General features: G+C 40.9%; 1 protein-coding gene across 2 annotated transcripts in view; it reads right to left on the bottom strand.

Moving 5' to 3' along the window:
- Positions 1–9,475: 9,475 nt before the first annotated feature.
- IPMK (inositol polyphosphate multikinase) overlaps positions 9,476–22,914 on the bottom strand; it is a 43,844-nt gene continuing 30,405 nt past the window's right edge. The window contains exons 5-7 of one of the 2 annotated variants that reach the window (XR_011326798.1): positions 16,283–16,364; positions 14,541–15,263; positions 9,476–13,409 (exon numbers count right to left, since the gene is read on the bottom strand). Coding sequence is in view for 1 of the 2 variants with exons in the window: in XM_069795886.1 (XP_069651987.1) it covers positions 14,629–15,263; positions 16,283–16,364 (717 nt within the window). In the remaining variant the exon portion in view is untranslated. Of the gene's footprint in view, positions 15,264–16,282; positions 16,365–22,914 lie in introns of both variants that reach the window. The other variant, XM_069795886.1, reaches the window with a different exon arrangement.

The following is a 22,914-nucleotide window of genomic DNA, read 5'->3' as shown; positions in this document are numbered from 1 at the left end:
TTCCCATTAGACTAATAAACACCAAAGAGCCAAACTACAATACCTGCCTGGTTGAGGGCTCTGGGGCTTTTAAAGCAGGGGGATTGCTGCTGGTTGCTGGATGGGCCATTTGCAGCTGGACTGGAAGGAGCTGTAGCCAGTATTTCTGCCAAAATCAACTGAATCACACTAATGCAATTCACTCAGCCCAAAAGGAGCTGCCTCCCCATCCTAGCCGGGAGAGCAGCCAGCATGGCATGCTCAATGAAGACAGTTATTGCATAACAGGTTATTCAGCTGCTTCCAGAATAATCCCAGGCACCAGTGCATTTGTGTGCAAAGAGTGGGAAGAGGCTCTCCTGTCATCGGGAGCTGTATGTGTCCTGGCACTGATGCAGAAGGGTGCTCTGGAGAGTCTTTGCCCCTCCTCTATTTAATAAAAAAATAGGTGCTGTGGCTATTTCAATAGCAACTAGGAAGGAGTTGAGGGGGGGGCGGGGAATAAGAGAGGATCAGAGAAGGAAAGAAAATGAGAATTACTTTCAACAGTCTCATTTTTTCCACAAATAGTTGTTCTATTTTGCACCTTTCTTAATGATCCTAAGTGCTGTGAAACAGTCAGAAGGCTTGCAGTTACATTACTATTTTTCTTCATTTTACAACCTTTTGGATTTCCTTAAAATACAAGTCGCTTTCCTTCCACACTCAGCTGTTTCAGCAGCCTCGTGCCTGCCTGAGCAGACATGAGCCAGGGATGACCAGCCACAGAAACCTCCCTGCTTGGCCATGGGAGTGGGAAGTGTTGTATCCAGAGTCAAGACCCATCTGAGATTTAAAAAAACTGAGCAGCTTCATTTTAAGCTCTATGTAACTGTAGGTGAACTGGCTCAAAGCTCGGACTCTGCCCAGCCCACAAGAGATGAGGATGGGCTCCTTTGCTCACCTTACCTCTGCCTGTACAGCACCTTCTTTCTACAATTAATCACTCATAGATGTCTTGGGGAGGAAAACATCTTCTGTCCAAGTGGTGGTAGGGGTAGGAAGATCCCTGCAAGCCCTCCAGGTTAGGGGGTGATGGAGTTGGGGTCTCCAGTAAAGAGGAAAAGGCAGAAAGCCTCCCCCCCAGGCCTCCCTCTGTCTTCCCAACCTCTGTCCTTTCTCAGGACCTCTCTTGTAGCCAAAACTTGGGCTTTCCACACACAAGCAAGAAGGCTTTGGTGGTGCAAACCTATAGCATATTGCATCCCCCATACAAGATGGTCAGGCAAGAGCTGCATGCCGGAGCCCCTAACATCCATGCTGCTACACAGACGTGCACTGGCACAAGGGAAGCATCTTCAACGGAGAACATGCAAAGAGCTACAAAAAACAATTATTTTGTGGAATATGCTGTTCCTAACACTATATGCAAACCACCTGCCAGAGGGTAAAACCCAGAGCAACTCCCTAAATAAGCTGTCCTAGAACAAGAAGGAAAGTTATTCCAAAGCTGCTTCCAAAAGTGGCCATGACCCAGCGCGGGCTGCTGTAAAGACAGAACATAATCAATCCTGTTATTTCAACTTCCACTGGCTATTACACTACTAACGAGGGGGATTTTGAAAAACAGCATTTTCCTCCTTTTCCCATGAGTCAGCAGGTTAACATGATGCTCTCAGGCACTCCAGCGAGGTTTCTGATTGAAGTCCCTCTGCACAGCTGGGCTGCTGTGCCCACTGCTGGCAAAGATCATTGCCACCATCCTCGGGGGCAAAAGAAACCATCTCAGGGAGCAGCTGGTGCCTTCTTGCTCAAAACCTTCCTTTTCTCAACCCTGGCAGTGCTGCTGGTTATAAGCTCATCTCTAACCTACTTTCAAGGGCCAATTTTTTGAGGAAACTGTGATTAAGGAGCTTTAACTGGAGGGGTGAGAGAATGAAGGCTCAACTGTAGGCAAAAGCTGGGATCTCACCCATATCCCGGCTGCCGACTGTTTCCCCCTCCCTTACCACTGTCCCCTCATTGCCTGGCACCTCATGAGGCTGCATGGAGGAGTTTGGTGTTTTATTCCCATCCTTTTCTCATTCAAAGCCAGCAGCCTTTCCTCCTGGAGGAATTGGTATTTCCCATATACATACCTTTATGTTCCAGAGGGTCTCTTTTTTTAGTTATGTTATTTTGCCAGGTAGCATAACCCTCACAGATTTTCATTTAAAAACACATATCTATTACAACCACGCAGCTGAGGGAATCATAGACTGATGTCCTTAAAACCACATTTTTTAAGAAAACACGTCAATATTTGTCAGTAACACACTCCACTAAGCATATGCAACAGCTTCCCTTGGGAAAGTGCTCCTGATTATTATCAGTAATTAATAATTAGTCCTAAGACTGTTTAACACAACTCCACTGATATAAGAGCTCTATTACTTCTCTGCATCTTGTGAAATAATCCCATTAATGTATAGAATGGTTTCTCTAATATACATTTATAAAGCCAAGAGATATGCAGTAGTAAACCTGTCTTGGTCAGGTTTAATGCACTATCTCTAGCATTTTATTGGGGCAGAGCAGCTCTCTTTATTGTCGGCAGTATCTCAGCTGCTACCGCCAAAGAAAATAGTTGTACATCTCCAAACAGAGGACAGAAATTCAGGGAGGTTTTCAGCAGTCACTCACCCCCCCACCCCCATGACCTGCCTCTGGCACAAGTCATAGAGCATCTCCAGCTCTGGTTCTCCACAAAATACTCTCACAATTGACAGCCCAAAATTTTAGCCTTACTTAACTAAATCTCCACTTTAACCCAAATGCCACGCACAGGGCTGACAAGTGTTGTCAATCCCTGCCCAGGTAACTGGAACATTGATTTTGGGATGTCTCATCTGGCAGCTAAAGATATCACACAGCTGAAACACAGATCCACAGCATTTTCCAAAGGCTCCCCAGGTTTGCAGAGCCCAGCTCATCCTATCTGCATCTGAGTAAAAAAAGCAACAAAAAGCAATTATCACCAACAGACGATCCCTGTGTAGAACAAAAATCAAGTCTGATCAGACTTCGATGATGAGCAATGCCTTAAAATTATTTTTAATTAAAATAATTGCAGGCCAAAAGCTAAAAGCCCCATGGGGAGTAGCCATCTCTGCCACAAATTTCACAGGTCTTCTTCCAGAACCATCTCAGGGTTTATTTTCCCATGCTGGTGAGATATTAACACCCTCAGTAAGAACAGGGCCACAGCAGTGCCAGGAGGTGCAAGGGGACCTGGGAGGCTCCAGGGCCTCCCCACTGCCACGGGGATCTGCAGCCAGGGAAAATGCAAAAGATGCTATTTGCCAAAAACCCCCACTCATTCTCCACGTGTAAGAAAGCTGCATGGGGTATTTGTTATGTTTAAAATAGATGGTGGTGCACAAGCCAGAATTACTGTTGCATGTTTTGGAAAAAAAATATGCCAATGGTAGAATTAAACGCTGTCTGTCAGTGGTGGGTTTAGCTCCTGCTAAAGGAAAGGCAGGGCAAGAGAAAAAAAAAAAACTGAAGCAATTAAAGAGTCTCAGGAGGATCACTAGAAACTCTGGAATCAGACAGTTGAGGGGCATAGTGCCAAAGGAGGACCAAAATTCAGGACACTCTCCACAAACAAACAGGATACTCATCTTGAGGCATTGAACAAATAAAACTGAAAAGGCTTCAGCGCTGAGAAACAGGAACAGTGGACACAAAGCTGAGCTGTGGCCTATGGAGGGCATCAGTGATACTTGTGCAGGTACCACTAAAACCAGCAATGGGGAACCTACGCCGGGCCTCCAGCACAGAGCGCAGCAGTCCCATGAACCAGCCTCCCTGGTTCATCCCCCACCCTGGTCACACGAGCCCCAGGGTCCCCGTGGGGGAAACCCAAAGGCTCATTTCCCCTGGTCTGATCCCCTGCAAAGTCCTAATGGGAAGAAGGAAGCAGACAAAGAATAAATCAGTGGTGTGGCCTAATGCCGAATGCCACCCTCCCTGCTGGGTACAAGGGGCACATCCCAAATCAGCACTAGCACCACCCAGAGAAGCAGCTGGCTTAGGAAGGCGCTGCAGACCATTGTATCAGCCTCCAAACTCTCAGGATACTTGGCAGTACTCTGTGCTCAGGCGTGGTGCGTAACTGGAAATGGCACTGAATTCGATCGGAGGAGCAAAAGGGTCTTTTCCAAACATACTCCAAGAGGAAAGCTCCTGCTGATGTCCCTAAGAAAAGTGGACCCAAACATTCTTTGTTTAGTAGCACCAGTCAAAAGGCAACCGCTCGAATTTTCTGTACCAACTGATAGAGCCATTTAAAGGCAAAAATTTAATTCAGTTTTCCACTTTATCAAGAGTCACATGGAATATGCACAGTGGCCCCCATGGGGAGAGCTGGCATTGGGATTTAAGGATAACATAGACAAAGTTAAGGGAATCCTTCTGCGAGTCCTAGGCTCTGTTTTATTGTGAATAAATCAGTGATTTCCATTACTAGCCTATTACGCTGGTATGCTTCACAAGCAACAAACCCTGATTTTTGTTAAACTTTTACTTGAGTGCACTTTTCTTTAAGGGAAAACTCCCTTGAAAATGTGTTCCTCCTCTTCTGCTTGGTTCTTTCCCCCTGTCCTTTCTTTAATTGATTGCCCATTCTGCCTTGATTTCTATACCCTGGGAACTACTTTCATTTAGACAAAGCTAACATAATTGTGTGGCACCTTCCTTTCCTGCTGGCAATAAAAGTTTTGCATTATAAAGACCTTCTGATTCACTTCTCAGACTTCCCACACCAGCTGCCCTGCCCACTGCTCCAACACACAGTGCGGTTGCTTTTGTATTGGCAAGTACCAGGTGAGATGGAAACTTTGAAAATGAAAAAGGGTCAGTAAAGAAGCATAAATCAGGGGTGTACTCAGGAATTCCATGTCTTCGCTATTTTCCTAGAGGCGCACTGGCTTTTACAGATCGATTCATCATTTCACTTCTCTGGACAGAGTTTTAATAGTGTGAAAACACTAGTGCTTGTAGTCTTGCTGCAAGTGGATGTCAAACATGGGCCATGGCATGGCCTGGCTGGTTATCAGCCCCTCTGAGGCACCACCATGGCAGGAGAGAGACTTAGAGCCTTCTTGCTCCAGATGTTGGGGTACTAATGTTGAAAATGGACCCGGAAAGCTGTCAGAGGAAGAAGAAGGGAAGGGGCAGGGGAAGAAGAAGAAATCAATTCAAGGTGATTAAATGCCAACATGTGGTTACAGTCAGTGGGCTGAATTCTGTAAAAGCCCTGGCTGAAGAGGGATGCAGAGGAAGTGCAGCACTGGAGACTTCCTTCTATTTTTTTCCCTCTTTTCCTTTTTTATAATCATATTTCCCTCTGTACGATTAATTTGAAAAAGGCCACTGAACAAAAAGTTGCCAGCCCTGGAAAGGAGCACGTTTTACATTCCCCAAGGACACCTTCCTTCAGTGGCTGCACAAAGGTCTAACACAAATAAAGGCTTTGCAGTTATATTACCCTCAGCAATGACTAACCAAATGCTAAACTTAGGTCAAACCTAGGAACTAACATTATTACTAAAACTACTTATGTCAAATACAAGATTTCAGAGGGTTCAATCCAGGCTGCTGAAAGCTTTCAGGTTGTTTCAGAAGCGCTTCCCACAAACCTGTGTGAGCTGCTGGGCTTTAATTAGACCAAAAAAATCCAGTTACATGCATTTTGATTAGCTTTAAGGATAACTGTAATTTAATGAAAAGGATGTGTATGGCCCATGATTTTGGTTTGATTTGTTTAACAACACAAAGGAAAGGGAAGCGCTTGTGCAAACTGCCCAGCTCTCAAGTCTCTTTATAATGCAGTACGTTTTTCTAATTTGCAATGATAATTACAAACTCATAAAAATACATCTGTTAACCCAGACAGATCATAACTGTTGCTTTGATGCCTGGATTGCTCTTTTTCTATTTTATTGCCTCCGTTTTCCTCATACAGACCACAAAACCAGTTTAACTGATAAGAGCAATTATGATTTGTCTCTTAGCTCATTTTAAAACCATGGGTTTAATACTCAAGTTTAGTAAAAAAATCAGATTTAAAAGAGAAGAAAGCAGGCAGGCCAAGTCCATGCTGTCTATTCACAAGAATATTATTTTTCTTTACAAAGAAGGTTGCACAACAGAGTATTAATAATTATCACTTAAGCCCGTGGCAACAACTGTAGTTTAATGGAGGAAGAAGATGGTCTGACCACTGGAGCTGGAGAGGAGACATGCCCTGGGTGACCTGAGCAGGGGCCTGGGAGATGCATTGTCCCCAGCTAAGTGAGACCACTGTGACTTTAAAGAGGGTAAGACCTAACAAAAGGCTGTGTGATTCTGCACGAGGGTCCATCCAGCTCTGCTTTCCATCAATATTTTGAAAACCACACAGGGTATTCAAGCTACAGGAGAATCATTGCTTTTATGGACTTACATAATAGCATAACACCGTTTTCTGCTTGGATCAAATAGAGATCCAATACAAATTCCCAATGGTTTTTGTTTGCTACTGAACATGATGTTTTTCGGGAATTACCACTCCTACCCACAAACTTACATGAACAGGTATAGGAGAAGCCCAAGGACACAGGGATGGTTTTTCTTCATGCAAAAAGGATACCAATACATCCTAGAGGAGATGCTACCACAGTTGCAGAGTCACAGTATGCGAGAACAAATGGTTTGTGTTGACCAAAGTCCAAGAAGTCCATATTTTCTTCATAGCTGGTTCCTGGTTTGTTTCTGGCTTTTCTTTTAAAAAGTAATTTTGCAGAATTGGTACTTTGGCACAGGATCTATTTGATAGCTTCCCATCTGCTTGCCCAATTTATATCCACTGAATTTGCTAACAAAATCAAGTTTTTATTGCTAGCCACATTGCAAAGCTTATATAGCTGTGGGAAAATAGGCTGCACTCAATTTCTCCTTACGCTTCATGAACCAAAGTGTGTGCTGACGCCAATTCTTTACTGCCAGCAGTGGCGGCATACAGTGTAGCAGGCTATAGCCTGCCCTTCAGATGCAGTGCACAATATGTAGGTAGATTTATTCGCTCTGCTAAGGGTCAAAGTAAGCACAGATATGACCAGAGGAAAATGTGTATTGACTGCAGATATTTTAGTTTGTATTCTAGATTACATTTATCTTCAGATCTTGTGGTGACCTAATCCACAAACTAAAATAAGTTACATTTAGCAGAAGTCTAAGTTTAGGGGTGGCAAGAAGGATGAAAAGTACAAGCAAAGATGGCAGAGCAGCAACAGGAGATGAAGAGAAATGTCTGCTATTAAAGGCAAGCCTCCTTAACAGCTCTCTAGCAGTCCTATTCCCCTTCCACAGCCACAATCTTTCACCGCTTCCACCGTGCCCAGAAGAGGCACTTGTCTCCCCCAAAATGAGCCAAACTGAAGAAGTCAGGACAGCAGAAAATTAGTAATTTATGTGTCAGATTGGTTTCCAGTGAAACCCACTCGCTGCAGAAAGCCTCGGCTGAGCTGGAGAGGGTGCAGGAACATATCGCCCAGGGCAAGGTGAGAGGAGAACTGTAACGTTTACCATTAGTCACACTTTGTGCAACAGAGAGGCAGGGGAAAATAAACCCAATAGCTGTGCTAGCAAAGACTCGTGACTAGGTCTTTATGATAAGCGAGTAGTAGATTCGGTCTTCACGCAGGCCTGTATCCAAACAGCCTAAGCTCCACGTCCATCCTGGATGGGATTTCCTTGTGAGGGGGACTCTGTGCATTTCCCCAGCTCCCCTCTGCACCTCCCCACATGCAATTTTCTTGGTCTGAGTCAGTTTTCAGCCACATTAGCTCCCTGACACATTTCACTGTGCAGCCGTTCAAAACTTCACATCAGTGCATGGAAGGAGGCAGCAGAGAGACAGGGTGACCCCCAGCTGGGCGATACCCCACTAACAAATGATTTTGAGCAGGCAATGAAGGAGCATGGTTCCTCCTTCACTCTAAAACAAGGGAATGGGGTTTTCTTTAGAGGATTCTGCAACGCATAGCCACCATTCAGATTTTTTTAAATTTTAAAGTCACTAAAAACTAGATCCTCACAAAACTATGCTTCTTGCCACAGTTGTAGCCTCACCCCATTTCTAATGCTTTCTTCAGTTCTGGAGCACTGGAAGGAAGGCTGCACAGGCCCACAGGACAATACTAAGACTACTGAACATATTTAGAAAGCTTTTGGTATAGAAACAAGACAACGCATTTAAAAAAAAACACACACACCCCCAAACCAAAGCACCAAAACCAGATTTACAATGAAACTGGAAGGGTGTTCCTGCAGGCTTTCAGAATTAGGGACCTGATCGTGGATGCAAAAGTGCTTGTAATCAACAACATACACAGCCTCTTGTGGACCTGTCAAATGTTTTCCAGGATGAGTTTAAAGGATTATGGAAATTTTAGATACAGATGTCTTGCATAAACAACGTAATCCATTTACTTGAAGGTATGGTGTAAAATAAGACTGCTATGCTCTATATTCCAAAATAACTGCAGGCATCATCCACAAGTATCCCTCAGCTGGAAACTACTATTAATTGGCACCAACTGTTCCAATATAATTACAACCATGATGCCCATCAGCTGATTAGTTTAGTTTTCACATCTGCAAAGCGGTAACTCTGATGCCTACCTTAACATAGGCAGTAAATTTTTTCATACACAGCTCAGATTACTTTCTCCTTGAGAACTCACAGGATCCTGCTTTAGAACCCAGAGCACAAAGGAGAAGTGTAGCTTTTCCACATTTTCATCTCTGCCTTCCTTTTACTGCCCAACTACTTAACCTCTTCTGAAAGGACAAAGAGAAAAATCAAGTCAAGCTCTCACACCTTTAGGGTGTGATTTTCACAGCTTTCAAACATTAAAGGTAATCTCAAGGTTTGATTCTTCTGGAGTAAAATAACCCTTTCCTAGTCTCTCATCAAGGCCTGAATTCTCCCAGATTTATGAAAAATCCCTTTTTTCTTTTCTGTCTCAATTAAGGGGATAGCTTCGTCTTTTCCAATCCTCTTTTCATTCAGGGAAGCACTTCCTAGCAGGGAAGAAGGTTTTAGGAAAAAGACTGGTGGACTGCTATGGAGATGGAATTCAATGCTGACCAACAATTCACAGGCAACACAGCAATGCACAGAATTCTGTTTTAAAAAAAAAAAAAAAGTTCTGTTTTGGTTTTTTTGTGTGTGTGGAGCTGGATTTTTTTTCCATTTTATAGAGATGACTCTTGAACACCAAGGCAGGTACCAACAAATAATAGCAATGGATGCCATGACAGAAATATGGTGGTAAAGCAAAACTGGTAAATCCAAGGTAAACACCTATTACATAGCACACAGAAAAAAAGGAGAAAGAAAAAGGGATTAATCAGTGCAGGTATATTCAAGAAAACTTTTTCTAAAACAATCTTCCTGTATTAAAAAGAAACCAATTATACTTGCAAGTCACTTGCAGAAAATTTTAATAATTTGCCAAATATACAGCTATTAGGATTACCCTAAATATCACTCATAATTAAGTTACAAAAGTTGGTAGATAGCATAGTACAATATTCTATAAAATAAACACATGTAATATTAACAATACCCCCTGCAGTCCAATAATGGCAAAAAATAGCAAAAGAAATTACACATATAAATTAGAGGAGATTGAGTGACGGCTTTAGACACTTGAATCAGAGAAACTGAGACCAGACTAGACTAGATACATTCATCCATCAAGCATAATTAATGTAGAATTTTAGATTTTAAAAACAATTAACAACACAACATCAGGTGCAATTTCACATGCTTTCATTTACCTTCCAGTACATTTCCCAGAGTATTAAAGTGCCTTTGTGCACTCTAGTTTCATTTATAGTCAGGTTCAACACATAATATTTGGAAGTTATTTCATAGGTCACTTTTTTTTAAAAAATAAAATAACTATTTGAACCAATGTACACGATTCAAACTAAGGTGTTTTTAAAGTAGCTTTGTTCTGACCATTTGCTGTTGAATGTCATGTAACAAACCAATTAAACACCAAATACACGGGGCCCATCTCTGTTAAACAAGACTACATTAGAAGATAATTCTTGAAGTGTGTTTTCTGCTGTACAATCCTTAGCTTTTCTCATCTTTCTCCTTTCAAACACTGCTCAAACGGTTACATTTGTCCTTTGGATGACAACCTTCTCTGCAGCTTTCATTGACAGATTGCCGTGAACATGGAGAGTGGAGAGTATTTGGCCTGTGGCTATGGAGAGTAATGTACTTCCCAGGTAACATCCTACAACACTCTGTTGTAACTCAATGAATATGCATAGCATATTCTCCCTGCGAGATACTTGAAGACTTGCAGCCTTTGGATCTTATCCGCAGCAATTACCTGCACTGCAGAACTGACCAGATGTCCTGCTCAGGGCTCCTTACAAACTTTCACCGCTTCCCACTATGCTACTTTCTTAAACCCCAATCTCAATATTAATTACAGCAAGAAAAGGAGAACTTCATGCAGTTTGGCTGTCACTCACCTTGCCCCCAAAATGTCCTTTTCAAAACACAGATAAAGAAGTTTCATAAAACCTACGATCCAGTCTCCCATGAAAGCATGCTCTCCACTAACATTCCACTCCTGCTCTTCTGTGGGAAAGAGTGCAAAAGGGAAATCGCGTTTCCCACAGTATTTGAGGCATTTTGATGGTGTTTTCCAATATCTGCACTTTAAGAGCAGATATGGGAGATACTTTTTTAGGAAATAAAAATTTCACTTTAAATCATTCCACAATGATGCTACAGAAGGTTACCAGTGGCAAGGGCCAAAGAAGGCACTCGGGAGGAAAGCTTACTTGGGGGGGGGGGGGAAGGAGGGCGGATGAACAACTAATGATAACTTTAAACAGCAGATGTAGATGCCAGTTTCTATCCTTCCACTGTCTTCCTATACTTGAGAGTACTTCTCATCATGAAGTGAGAAAACAATTACAAAGATCTTAAGTTTAGGCTGTAAACATCCCCGCCTGACATGGCCAGTGCAGGTGATGCCTTCCCTGCTGCTGTAACATGTGGAAAGGCCCACTTTAAATACTGCATAATCCAGACTCCGATTAGCAGGAGGTCTCTGCAGGTAAGGAAGTTTTACTGGGGCTCTAGATGTAGAATATACTAACATTACTTAAAATATCACATGCATTGAAGTATTTCAAGAACATACACACTCTGTTAATCAAACTAAAGGGAATTGGTGATTTCCTAATCTACTGCGTACTTTAAAAAGCTCTCCATGAAACTGTAGGGTTATGGAAAAGAATGGTCTGACTATGCATTACAGCAGAAAAAAAAATAGAAAACTACAAGTTTCATGTGACTCACAACTATAAGTAAAGTCTCCAGTTCAGTTCATAAAACAATTTGATTAAAATATTTAAAACATTTCATAATGGTATAATAATTTCCAATGTAATTTATGCAACAAATTCCACCCATATCCAAAAATACCATATATGTAAATGCTTTTTTATAAAACTTTATACAGTTCAAGCTCTTATTAGGCAAGCCTATAAACAATTCTCACAATCACCTAGGCAGAAAGTCTTCAGAAAAGTATATTCTCAGAGAGTACATGATTGAAAATGCTCCATGAATCTTTCCTTTTGACAATCGATTTCTGCTAAATCAAACTCTTATTGCTTAAAATCAAAACAGATGGGTTTCATCAACGACAACAGCACTCAGATACACCACACCAGTCTGGGGAAGGGACCTACTTCCAGTTTTATGGGACAGAAATGCCTGTAAGCCTCATTACCTTTTCCATCAAGATTTCCACGTAACTGCCACCTGTCCTGGACGCTTTGTACAGAGAACAAAAGGAGGCATCACTGGGAGGGAGGGAGGGAGATCGATGGCAATGCATACATTTAGTGACCAGTGTCTCCCTCTTCATCTTCTAATTAATTCTGTAATCTGTTTAATGATGTCTGTGAATACATCTCCAACTGTAACTGAAAACAATCTGATCAGCTACAAGACACTAGAAACACCAAATCTAAAATGTGCAAGAACAATGTGAATATAACACCTCTGCAGGCTTAAATTCACAGTTGGTACTATGCCAAAACACCTCTACAGCAAGCTTTATTTACACAACTTCCAATTAAAAATACTGTTATCTCTCAAGCTACACTTTAAATTAACAGAAATACATCCATAATAACTACCGGTAAAAAAACATGATAAAATTATTTTATTTTTTTTAATTCAAAATATTCTGACAGTTTAACAACATTCCAGGTGCATTACAAACACTGCCAAAGTCAACACAACAATCAATACTTAAAGAGCATTCAAACACTGAAGACATATATATTAAAGCAGAGACAGGAGAATGCGCTTGTACTAAGAGCATACAGATCAATTTCCAATAACTGACTTCTTTGAGGCAGATGTCTGATTTCTCCGGCACAAAATGGATAAAAATCCAGAAGAGATGAATTACAGAGGACAAAAATTCAGATGTATAAATGGTTTCCCCCACGTTTTCTATAAAACATTGTGAATTTATCATACAAGGCCACTACCAGCCTAGACTACTCTAGTGTTGACTATTTACGGGATAGAACAAGAAAATCGTAACAGAGAAACCAGCATCAAAGCAAACAAAACCACAAACTCTTTCCAGAATATGGCTTAAATCAGTTCACAGATAGTTGGGAATATATTAACCATATGGTGCAAGGGAATACCAGGTAGAAAAAAATACTTTATCTTCCTGATATTTTCCCCTCAGCCTTCACCATAATTTGCATAAATTTTGCAACAAAATGATACCACCCATCCTGCAAGCATCTTTTCCCATGCTTCAAAAACATTATGTTACTAACAGATCGGTTTCATTCTTGAACATATTGGCCAATATTAGCTCTAAAGTTTAAACACATAATACCCTGTTTCTTCCAATTAACCCAGGTTCTCAAAATAGAGCTAAAATTTCAGCTGTATTTAAAACAGCATGTTTGCTTGAAAAAGTATTTATCTCTTTCTGATATAGAAAACAGACTTCAGATCAAGAACTTGCAAACATGTGTACACAAATGAGTGCATAGTGCAGAACATCATACAGAGAGAGCAGCAAGGCCACAGTGTCACATTAAGTCCACATGTAGAAGATGTATGTTTCCAATGACCAAATCCCTTCTAAAAAGTTTTACTTCTGCGGCTTGCTTAAAGCATTAAAATCTTGCTCTACAGATGGCAAGACTCCTCCATCCCGACTTTTCGTATAGCTGACTTATATGCATGGTTGGACACGTACACAGCACACAGAAGAGACACACCAAAAATGCTTTGGATACATCATCCTGATCTCAAATATTCCATATGAAAGCTTGAATTTTTCCTGTGAAAAAGAAGGAAGTGGGACAACTTTCAAATTACACACCTTGCCTGTGTGTCATTAAAAAAAAAAAAAGCACCAGCTTTAGCCCAGGGTAAGAGAGCCACAACTCCACTGCAACAGACAGAGGTACGTCTGGTTGCTCCAAGGCTGGACTGGATCTTCGCAGTAAAGGGTTCTTCACCTGTACTGCTCGTCGTTTCCAGTCAGTGCTCCCCAGCAGTGGAAACGTGAAACGCTTGTTGCAAAAATACAAGCGGCAAACGGCTAGAGGAAATAAATCTCTGTATGCTTCCTCAAAATGCTTTGTTTCCCCATTCAATTAGTTTGCTTTTAAAAAGCAGTGTTTTTGCAGAAGGGCCATCAGAACAAAGGAGCAAGGCATTTCCCTTAGTCACAACATCAGACACTCTATTAACAGACTGACTTAATCTCCTAAACCAAATTAGTTCCTGGAACATCTCGCATTTGCATTCTTTTACTCTTTCCTAGGAACAAGCAGTTTCTCTAGCAGTTGTGCAGTTTAAGCCTGGTATTTTACTCCAGCATTTTCTTAGCACCTCAACAGAAATTACGTTGTAGCTTGTCTGTGGTGAACATCGGCTACAGACAACCACCAAGAGGGGAAGCGCCCACACCAGGGTTGAAAGAACAACAATATCGTCCCGTGCCACTGAAAAGCCCTTCTCAATACACTGGCTTCCAGGTTAGATTACTGACTCGAAACAGGATTTCTCTCAAAGTAGGGTTAAACTCCAGTTATTGAAATACAGTAAACACAAGAGGGCAGTACTGAGGACATCGATCCTGCACGTTAGAGTTTTCAGTCCATTTTCTAAAAACCTGCTAATGAAGATACGGCTCAGTGTCAAGGCTAAGTGGGCAAATGTTACCTACACTAAAGTCGTTATGGGAACTAACATAATCCTTGCTTATTGTACAGCTGTACTCCTTGGATTTAAGCCAACCATATACAATTCATTCTACTAATTTACCTATCCTGCTTAATCTCAAGTATCTTCATCCTTTCACACTCCCTAATTAACTATCAATTATTTTCCTGAGTGAGATTATAAAAAGTTAAACCCTTCTACCAAAAGTACAAAGACAAATAAAATATAGAACAATACAAACCCAGTTATACAGCATTACAAGTGCAGAAATTCTTCATGTTGTTGCTCTTCTTTATCATTGGCCCCCAGTAAAAAACATAGCAAAGAATTTAGTTATCCAAAATATTCTGAAGTACTGTGATTAAATTCTTCAGACCATAAATGTAGCCCTCATCCTTTGTGTTGCTAGGAAACACATGAGCAAAATCTATCATTCGGACTTCCACGTTTGCACTTTCCTTTCTCTCTGTTGGCATGTGACAGAAAACTTTTTCCAGTTGGGGTATAACGTTTCCATTCAGATGCTCTTGTGTAATGCACGTGCTGCTTTTCCACATGTTGTCTTGCTCCAAGTTTTCAACTTTTAGCGAGAGTTGACTGTGGTGCCTCTTCGAGTATGCCTTTTTGTGAAGTGCATAGAATTTGGACAAGCCTTTACTGACAGAGGCCTCGATTTTTCCATTCTCTGTAGAATTTATTACATGAATATTGTTATTATACTCCAGTATGTCTCCACCTGATAACAGTCCTTTGGGCACTCCTCTCTTCTCTGCCAGCGTGACATCACTCAACCGCACGGTTGTTGCCTGACACAAACCTTCATAAACAAACAGTAATGAGCTTGCATAAAAGTTGAGCTGCTGCTGGCCCTCAAACCACTTCAGAATTTTTTCAATCTTCTGAATGCTGGCAGCTATCGCATCTTTTCTCAAGCAGTACCCATTGTGGAAAAACTTTGAGATGCCTGCAAGAAATAGACATGTTTCATGATTATTTTCACCTCTGAAAAGAAAACAAACATTTTTCATTTCTTTTGGGATGAGAATAGTTCTTAATTTGAAGAAACAGACAGCATTCACATCATTTCCTTTCAGCCAATTATTAACTGAAACAGAAGTGAGCCGAGGAACTTGCATACCTTCAGTCACTTCACCTGTGTAAGGCCTGCTGTATAATACTACAGCTTGGATTGTAAATAAAACTAACTAATCAATGTATCAATCAAACAGTAGATGAACATGGTTCCTGCTCCCCAAGTCATTTTAGCAAGTATCTGGACAGTTTAGGGCAGGGACCTGTTAAATTCTTCGGGGTTAAACAAGCTCAAGCAGCTCTTTATCATGAGTGGCAGAGCTGACAAGTTAGTGCCAGCTCTGGAGAAGGGTGTGTTCATGCATGTGTCCTTCTGTCCTTCGGTGGGGGACAGATGAACATATGTCAACTGCTAACTAGTTTGAAACAGTTATCACCAAACAGCTGTATGATGGCAGCATTTTTATTTATTGTTAATGTAGAGCAACATATGGAATGACTTCAACCGAGAAGGTCCCTTAAATTGAAAGGTGCATTTATAGTAGCTTTCTAATAGAAAAGACAAGATATATTCACAGCAGACAACTGGAGATAAAAATATACATAGCATAAAAACATTTAATACTTCTAAAGGATTTCTATTTCATTGTAGTTTCAAAGCTGCAAAGAAATTGAATTTACCACTGTCACCCCCTCATTATTAGTAAAAGACATGTGATGAGGAAGCTCCTATAGTCTACACCACTGTTATAGCCAACTGCAAACTTAATTTAGGATTGACAGGTAGTTCAAATGAAACAGCAAACAGTTAAAGACCCATCTGGCAAGAGGAGAAAAACAGACTTTTAAAATGGGAACACACAAACTGCTCTTCCTGTACAGTTCTATAAATGAGTAAATAAAATGAAAAATATCCAAGAGCACCAAATTCCAATACACAAATTCCCTCACCGTCCTTCACTGTTTCCTTTGTCAAGCTCCTTCCATAGTGCTGGTTTTGCGTCTCATAGCTGTCAGAAGAGACATGGTAAACCTGCAAGAAACAAGGAGGTAACTCAGTACTTATTTCGAACAACCAATACTTCTGCAAAGCGAAGAGACACATTAGACAGGCTACAAAATCCTTGGTACCATTTAGCCCTCGCAGAGTTTTAAGTTGCTTGCAGCGGTCAGCACTGCCCTCTACTGCTCTGATCTGCAAAATCCTCTCCCTTTACAGCTTGGGCTCTGAGCTACAGCTTTCCTGCATTAGAAAGACATCACTGTGTCGGCAAAAAGCAACACGTCCATTACGGGAAAATATTTTATATGACACCTGCCTTGCAAATCAATGCTAAGACTTGAAACTATCATACTCCTACCCACGTTGCTATGAATATTAAACCAGTAAGATGTAACAAGCTCAAAAATTCAATGCAATTATTTTGCAGTTCTTAAAACTATAAAAATACTAAGCACAGCAGCAAAACAGTAAGAAATATTATGATGTGACCAGGAAGGCCCAGCTCCATGAGACCCATCTGAAACTGTAATTGTTGGCACAAATGAGGCTATACTAAATAAATGAGAGCAGTCGAATGAAAGCTCGGTTCCAGCACTGACAGTGGTACATCAGCTTTCATCTGAAAGGGAGGCAACTCATACGGGTACAGTTTTGTCCATATCAGGAATTGTACAAGCTTAACAACTTAATTCAAAACTGTTTTACATAGAGAGACATTTTCTCTCTAACTGAAATAATTTCCATAGTAGAAATGTGCCAGCCAGCCAGGCCCAAGTATAATTTGTTTATGAGAGTGTAGACAATTCTTATTTGCAGAAATAATGGTGTTACCGAGCAGGCAGTTGTCTCTGGCAGAAACTTTTGTGCTTGGCGCTTGTTCAGACCACCCAACCCTGCAGCACCCATTCCGGCTGCAATGCTCTGCCCTCCCTTCACCCGTCGTAAAAAGAATGGATCCCACGGAAAGCAAGTCAGGGCACACCAGTGAGGCGCCTGCCCCCAATCCTCGCTTTGGGGTCTTTTTCTTGGTGTAGCCCACAGAGAAAGTCCAGGACAGTGAACCATCAGCACAAAAAAGGAGTGGTACATGAGCAATAATTAAAAAAATTAAGAACTCCCTGTTTTCATTGCAGCCCCCCACCCTGAAACCTCTCTCCCCCATCCAAACCACAACAAGCATAGCATGAAAACACAGGTCCGTAACTCCTGCTTTGCAAAGTAGCTGGGAAGAAAAGTCTCAATTAGGTCTTAATTTGACAAAAAGATAGAAGTAATTAAATTCAGGGTCCCCAAGGAACTTAAATCATAGTGTGTGGAAGCTGATTTAAGTCATCAACCACGAGTTGAAGGGGCAGTAAATAATTCTGGTTATACTAAAGAAATAAGTTGTAAGCCTGAATGTTTAAAGTCACTTGGAAGCAGAGACGCTTCCCACTGTTATGATTCCTATTTCCACCGTTACGATAGTTATAGAAACTGAGGCCCTGATATCTACAAATTGCAGAAGTGCAGAGCAGAGTGAGTTACTGTAAAACAGCATCTAACAAGTGTGATTTTCGTTTCACAAAAACATTCATTTTTCACCACTGGGGTTTTTTTTCCAAAGCACATAAAAGAGGTACAGCATACAACATATGAACCCAAAGATTCCTTATGTAAATACTTCAGGTACCAAAGTTACTTTCAAAAACATACAGAGTTTCAGAAACTTTTTAAATTTAAAGAGCTACAAGCCAAAGGTAATTAAATAAAGCAAGACTAAAAAAAAATATATTGCTTAGGAAAGGGATCAAGAGTCTGATGACTACATGTAAGTTTTCACGAGCTGTGTCTTCATGTTAACAATATCAAATGTTCTCATTTAGTTGGTCTAGGGGCAGCTTCCACCATACACTGCACCACACTCCTGAATAAATAATCTTGTTTACCAGAACCTTATCTCTTCCCCGTAGGAGCTAACAGTTTTTGTAACATGGGCACTTGCTCAAAAATGCTGATTAAGATCTGCAAGCTCATTTTGTTTTCCAAAGAAACGCTGGAGCAGCACATAAGCCCCCTGTGCTTCTGAGCTGGGTTTCCCATGAAGCCACTCTACCTCTTCTCATAATTTGCACAAAACCATTCCCCCCAAAATGGCTTTCTATATAGTTTAAAAATACCCAAGCAGATGTGCATGTTTTGCATTAACAGTGCATTTTTTAACTATACAAAATGGTCAATGACAAACTACCAAGTCCCCCACACATACCAACAGTGTAATGTATTTATTTAACTATCTTGTGAACAAGCGAAGACTCAGAATGCCCTTGGTTACCAATGGCCTTGGCTGCAGACAGTAGCATTAAAGGACAACATGTATATGTAATCATGAAAGTATTCTTCATGTTAGCCAAAGAGCTGTCTCTTAATACTGCTTCAAGCCTTTTCTCAACTGCAAGGAAGTGACTAGTTGAAACATCCCTGGAAAACCTCAACTAAATCCAAATACATTAAGCCCCATACTAAAAGCAGAGGAACACAAAACCATGTTCAAACAGAAATAAGCTTTAACCAGTTCTTGCTTCACCCTTACCCACGCTCCCAAAACACAGGGATGGCTGTGCAGTAGTAGCAGAAGACTAAAGTCAGCTTCCTAGTCTATGGACCTTTTGCTTCACTGTGCTTTTGTTCATGCTGTCACCACTACTAAGCTACTACCAACCCTTCCCAAAAGGATATTTGCCTTTGAACCAACCTTCTTCTGTTTCCCTGTTGTTGCAGCTGTCTGTACTAGCCCATTTCTGTCAAAATGATGACAAGTCAAATAAGTAAAATCCGTAGCCTTAACAATGGACAGGACATTATTAGACAGTAAAATCTCATTTCTTGTCCACTTGCTGCAGCTTGTTACACGTTTGCTCAGTATTCACAAGGAGTTTCACTGTATAATGCAAGACAAAGAAAACTCCTTATATGACCTGCAGAACATTGCCTTCAGGAAAACTCCTGCTTCATCAGTGATTTTTATACATTCTTACTACGCAAGATCAGAGCTGTTTTGGCTGACAAAGCAGGGGCTCCACCTTGTGCCTACAAGCAGCTCCCATTCACTGAAGTTTCTGCATAAACAGAACTGGAATCCACCATGCTAACAGGTTCAGTTTTTTTAATTAGTAGTAGTAGTAGGGACTACTACTAATGACATTGACGTTCCCATGAACTAGCCGGTGCCTAGGAAGCAGTTTCTCGCAGAGCTCCCAGTGCCTGTCCCTGCTCCCCTGAATGCCCGCGAGGGCAGCCTGGGACCTGCTCTTCTGAACAAGGACACAGAGATTACAGACACACACTCCGATGCCGAGACATCCAGACTTCAAAGGCCTGAGCTGTGCACCCCTTGTATTTTTTCCATAAATATACTTAACGGTCACCCCTATTTTACACTCATACAGGTAAGAGCGAGTGAGTGTTTAAATATTACACAGAGTTTTCTGTTTACAGCAAGGCACCTCTGCGCTCATAACTGGCATCTGAAGGTCAGCATCCTGCCTGCTGCCAAGACCAGACCCAAGCCAAAAGCAGGTGTAAGCAGGCAGCACCCCCGAGGACATCCAACACCAGCATCAGTCCATCACCTTCGCAGGGGCCACCTCCAGCACCAGGCCGAGACCCACACCCACAAATGGGTACCTTTCGCCTGGACCTCTCGACTGTCCCTACATAAATATACAGGTTTCCTTCACGTCTGAAGAACCCGGGTTTCTCTGCAGTCCTGTGATCTCGCACAGACTCATGCTGCCAGAGTGGAAGACTTAAGACACTGAGTTTTAACAAGCCTTATTTTCTCCTTTTCCAAAAGAAAGTAAAACAAGGAGTTGAAGAAAAAAAATAACAAAGGGAGAAATTTTTAAAAATACATTATCTTATTTGATACTACTGCTTCAATGCTATAACACTATTACTGCTGCTGAGAGCATGCCCATTTATCCAAATCCATTTATCTAAACACACCCCCCCTTTTTAAAAACAAAACAAAACAAAACTTTTGTTGTTGCTAGGCCACAAGTGATAAAAGTACATACATCCCTGCTTGCTGCTAGCTTGAAAATTCAGCACAGGAAGGATGCATCCCTGCTCCCCCATTTCTAAGATTATACTTACGTATTATTCTATCTGTTTTGCTGCTTTGTTCTGGTATTTGACAGAGTGCTTTGTATGATTAAGTATACCAACAAATACTCTGACAATCAATATAAAGTTTTAGTAAGGTCCTTACATAAATAAGTTGTATAATGAAATTATGTTAAAACTAATTCAGTGAAAAAGCAGACTAATTATCCCCTAAATAAAAGAAACGATGACACTGCAGTTAAATCATGAACCATTTTAAAATAGCTTAATACATAATTTTGGACTCCCAGAACTTCCACAGAGCACCTCATTAGAATAAATTTCTTTTATGCCTCCTTTTTATATAATGGGGGGAAAAGAGGCCATCTCTCATTTCATCCATCATCAGCTTTTTCCTAACATACAGGAAATCTTATCAGCCATACGGACACAAGCGGACCAGCTGTCATATACGTGACGAGTCTTTTGTGTAAGGAAAAATTGCCGGAAAAAAATGCCAGGGTACCCATCTGCTAGAACTTGCCCAAGAGGATGACAGATGAATCTCCTGAACTCTACAAAGGAAGTACTTCTGAAACATACCCTTCAATCCACTAGCAGATACCAGACTCCGATGAACCGCTGCATTCAGTTCTGCAGCGTGGATTCGGCACCCTCAGACTGAGAAACAGATGAGCTGAACTCAACTGCAAGAAGCAGGGAGTGAAAGTGGAAAGAGAGAAAAGGGGAGGAGGTGGTGGTGCACAGAGGTCACAAAGCCAGCACAGAGGAACCAAGCAAAGCCTTGGTTCACTGCTCGTTTCAGCCACTGCAGACATCTATTTCCAGACTTTTGGGGGGCACTTGCTTGTTTGGAGGGAGGATTTTTTTCTAGGGCTTGTGGTTGGTTTGTTTCATTTGCTGTGGGTTTGTTTTGGTTTTGTTTTTTGTTGTTTGGGGTTTTTTGGGGTTTTTTTGGTTTTGTTTTTTTTTAGTTTTGGGGGGTGGGGAGGTGTTAGTTTTTGTTCTGTTTTGTCTCCCTGTTTTCTTAAACTTCAAAACTTGAATTAGACTTATAAATGTAAAAAAACCCAGTTCTGGTCATTTTTTTACTCTGGAAGAGTATGAACCCTAGATGCAGTATTTAATGGCTTTATTATTCCTCCCTTCCTAAATCTTTTTATTAACACATCAGACCTTATGAAAATTACGACGACACTAGAAAGGGTTCATAAAGAACTCATAAAACAGACTAAGCTACAGTCAGTTTTAGAATATCTTGCAGGAACATGTGCTGTAGATTAGGAAATTCACTTGTAAAACCAGCTTTGATCAGGTATCTGCATTACTGCATGCACACGCTCATAAGCACAAACAATAAAAGCAAATGATGGATTATACTGGTAAAGTTACGTGATCACCGGTTTGTGCTTTAAAAAACACATTTCAGAAACATTATGGACTACGTGATAGTGCAATCAAGATGTTCTGCAAGAAAACCTGCAGAAATTGGGAATTGTGGATTCTGAACATACTGCGAATCCGAAATGAGATCACAACCCACACGTTCTGTTTGTATTCAACACCATACAAAATACTCTATTTTTAATATTGCATGCACTGCAAAGATATTTCTTACATATTTACACATCTACTACTGAAAGCATATTGTAACTTGTATTTTTGCTGCTGGAACCATACCTTAGTTTTCCAACTTACATTTAAATTCTCACTACTTTCATAACACATCTATGTTCTCATCTGTTAAAGAAAGGAACCTTTCCACTAAATATGAAACTGGGGTTTTAACCAATGTTACTGAAATGACTGTATTTTCTAAACACGTTTCCATGCATTTATTCTGTCTATTCAGTGCCTTAAGATGAATATAGTTTAGCACATGCCAAATGCCAGAACTACCTACATAAATCAAAGCTCTGCCAAATAGGAGACTAGCTTCTTTTAAGGACAAACCGTACATATTTTACATATAAACAGATGACTGCTTATTTACCAGTGCATTAAAAAAAGGTGTATCAATGGCTTGTGGGGTAAAAACCCACTATAAATAAATTTTGGGGTAAAAACCCCCACCTGTAAAACATTTTTACTTTTATCTCTTCATGACAACTTATATGGCGTGTGCTTTAAATAACATAGATAACTACATTTTCTATTTTTCCTGGCCCTCTTGTTCTTGCTCTTCTAAAATAGAAACCTAATAAGCAAGCCCACCTCCATGTTAAAAATAACATTGAACAAAGAAATTAAACACAAACCCCTCTACTTTCTGAATCGTGTTGTACCATGTTTTGTCCAGCAAACACTAGCAACCTTTATGCAGCATGTGAGCTGTTACAGGCAGTAAATGCCCGTACAGAAGAGTGTTTTGCATCATGGCCAGAATCTTCCAAAACTAAAGCGAGCAGACAGGCAGAGAGCACCCCATAATCAAGAGGCGGCAAGCTGAGCAGAGAAAATGCCTTGTGAATTT

This window comes from Haliaeetus albicilla, chromosome 11, assembly GCF_947461875.1.
Source record: "Haliaeetus albicilla chromosome 11, bHalAlb1.1, whole genome shotgun sequence".
Classification (NCBI taxonomy): Eukaryota; Metazoa; Chordata; class Aves; order Accipitriformes; family Accipitridae; genus Haliaeetus; species Haliaeetus albicilla.
Note: the sequence above shows the minus strand (reverse complement) of the source record. Positions and strands in the feature narration are given on the sequence as shown.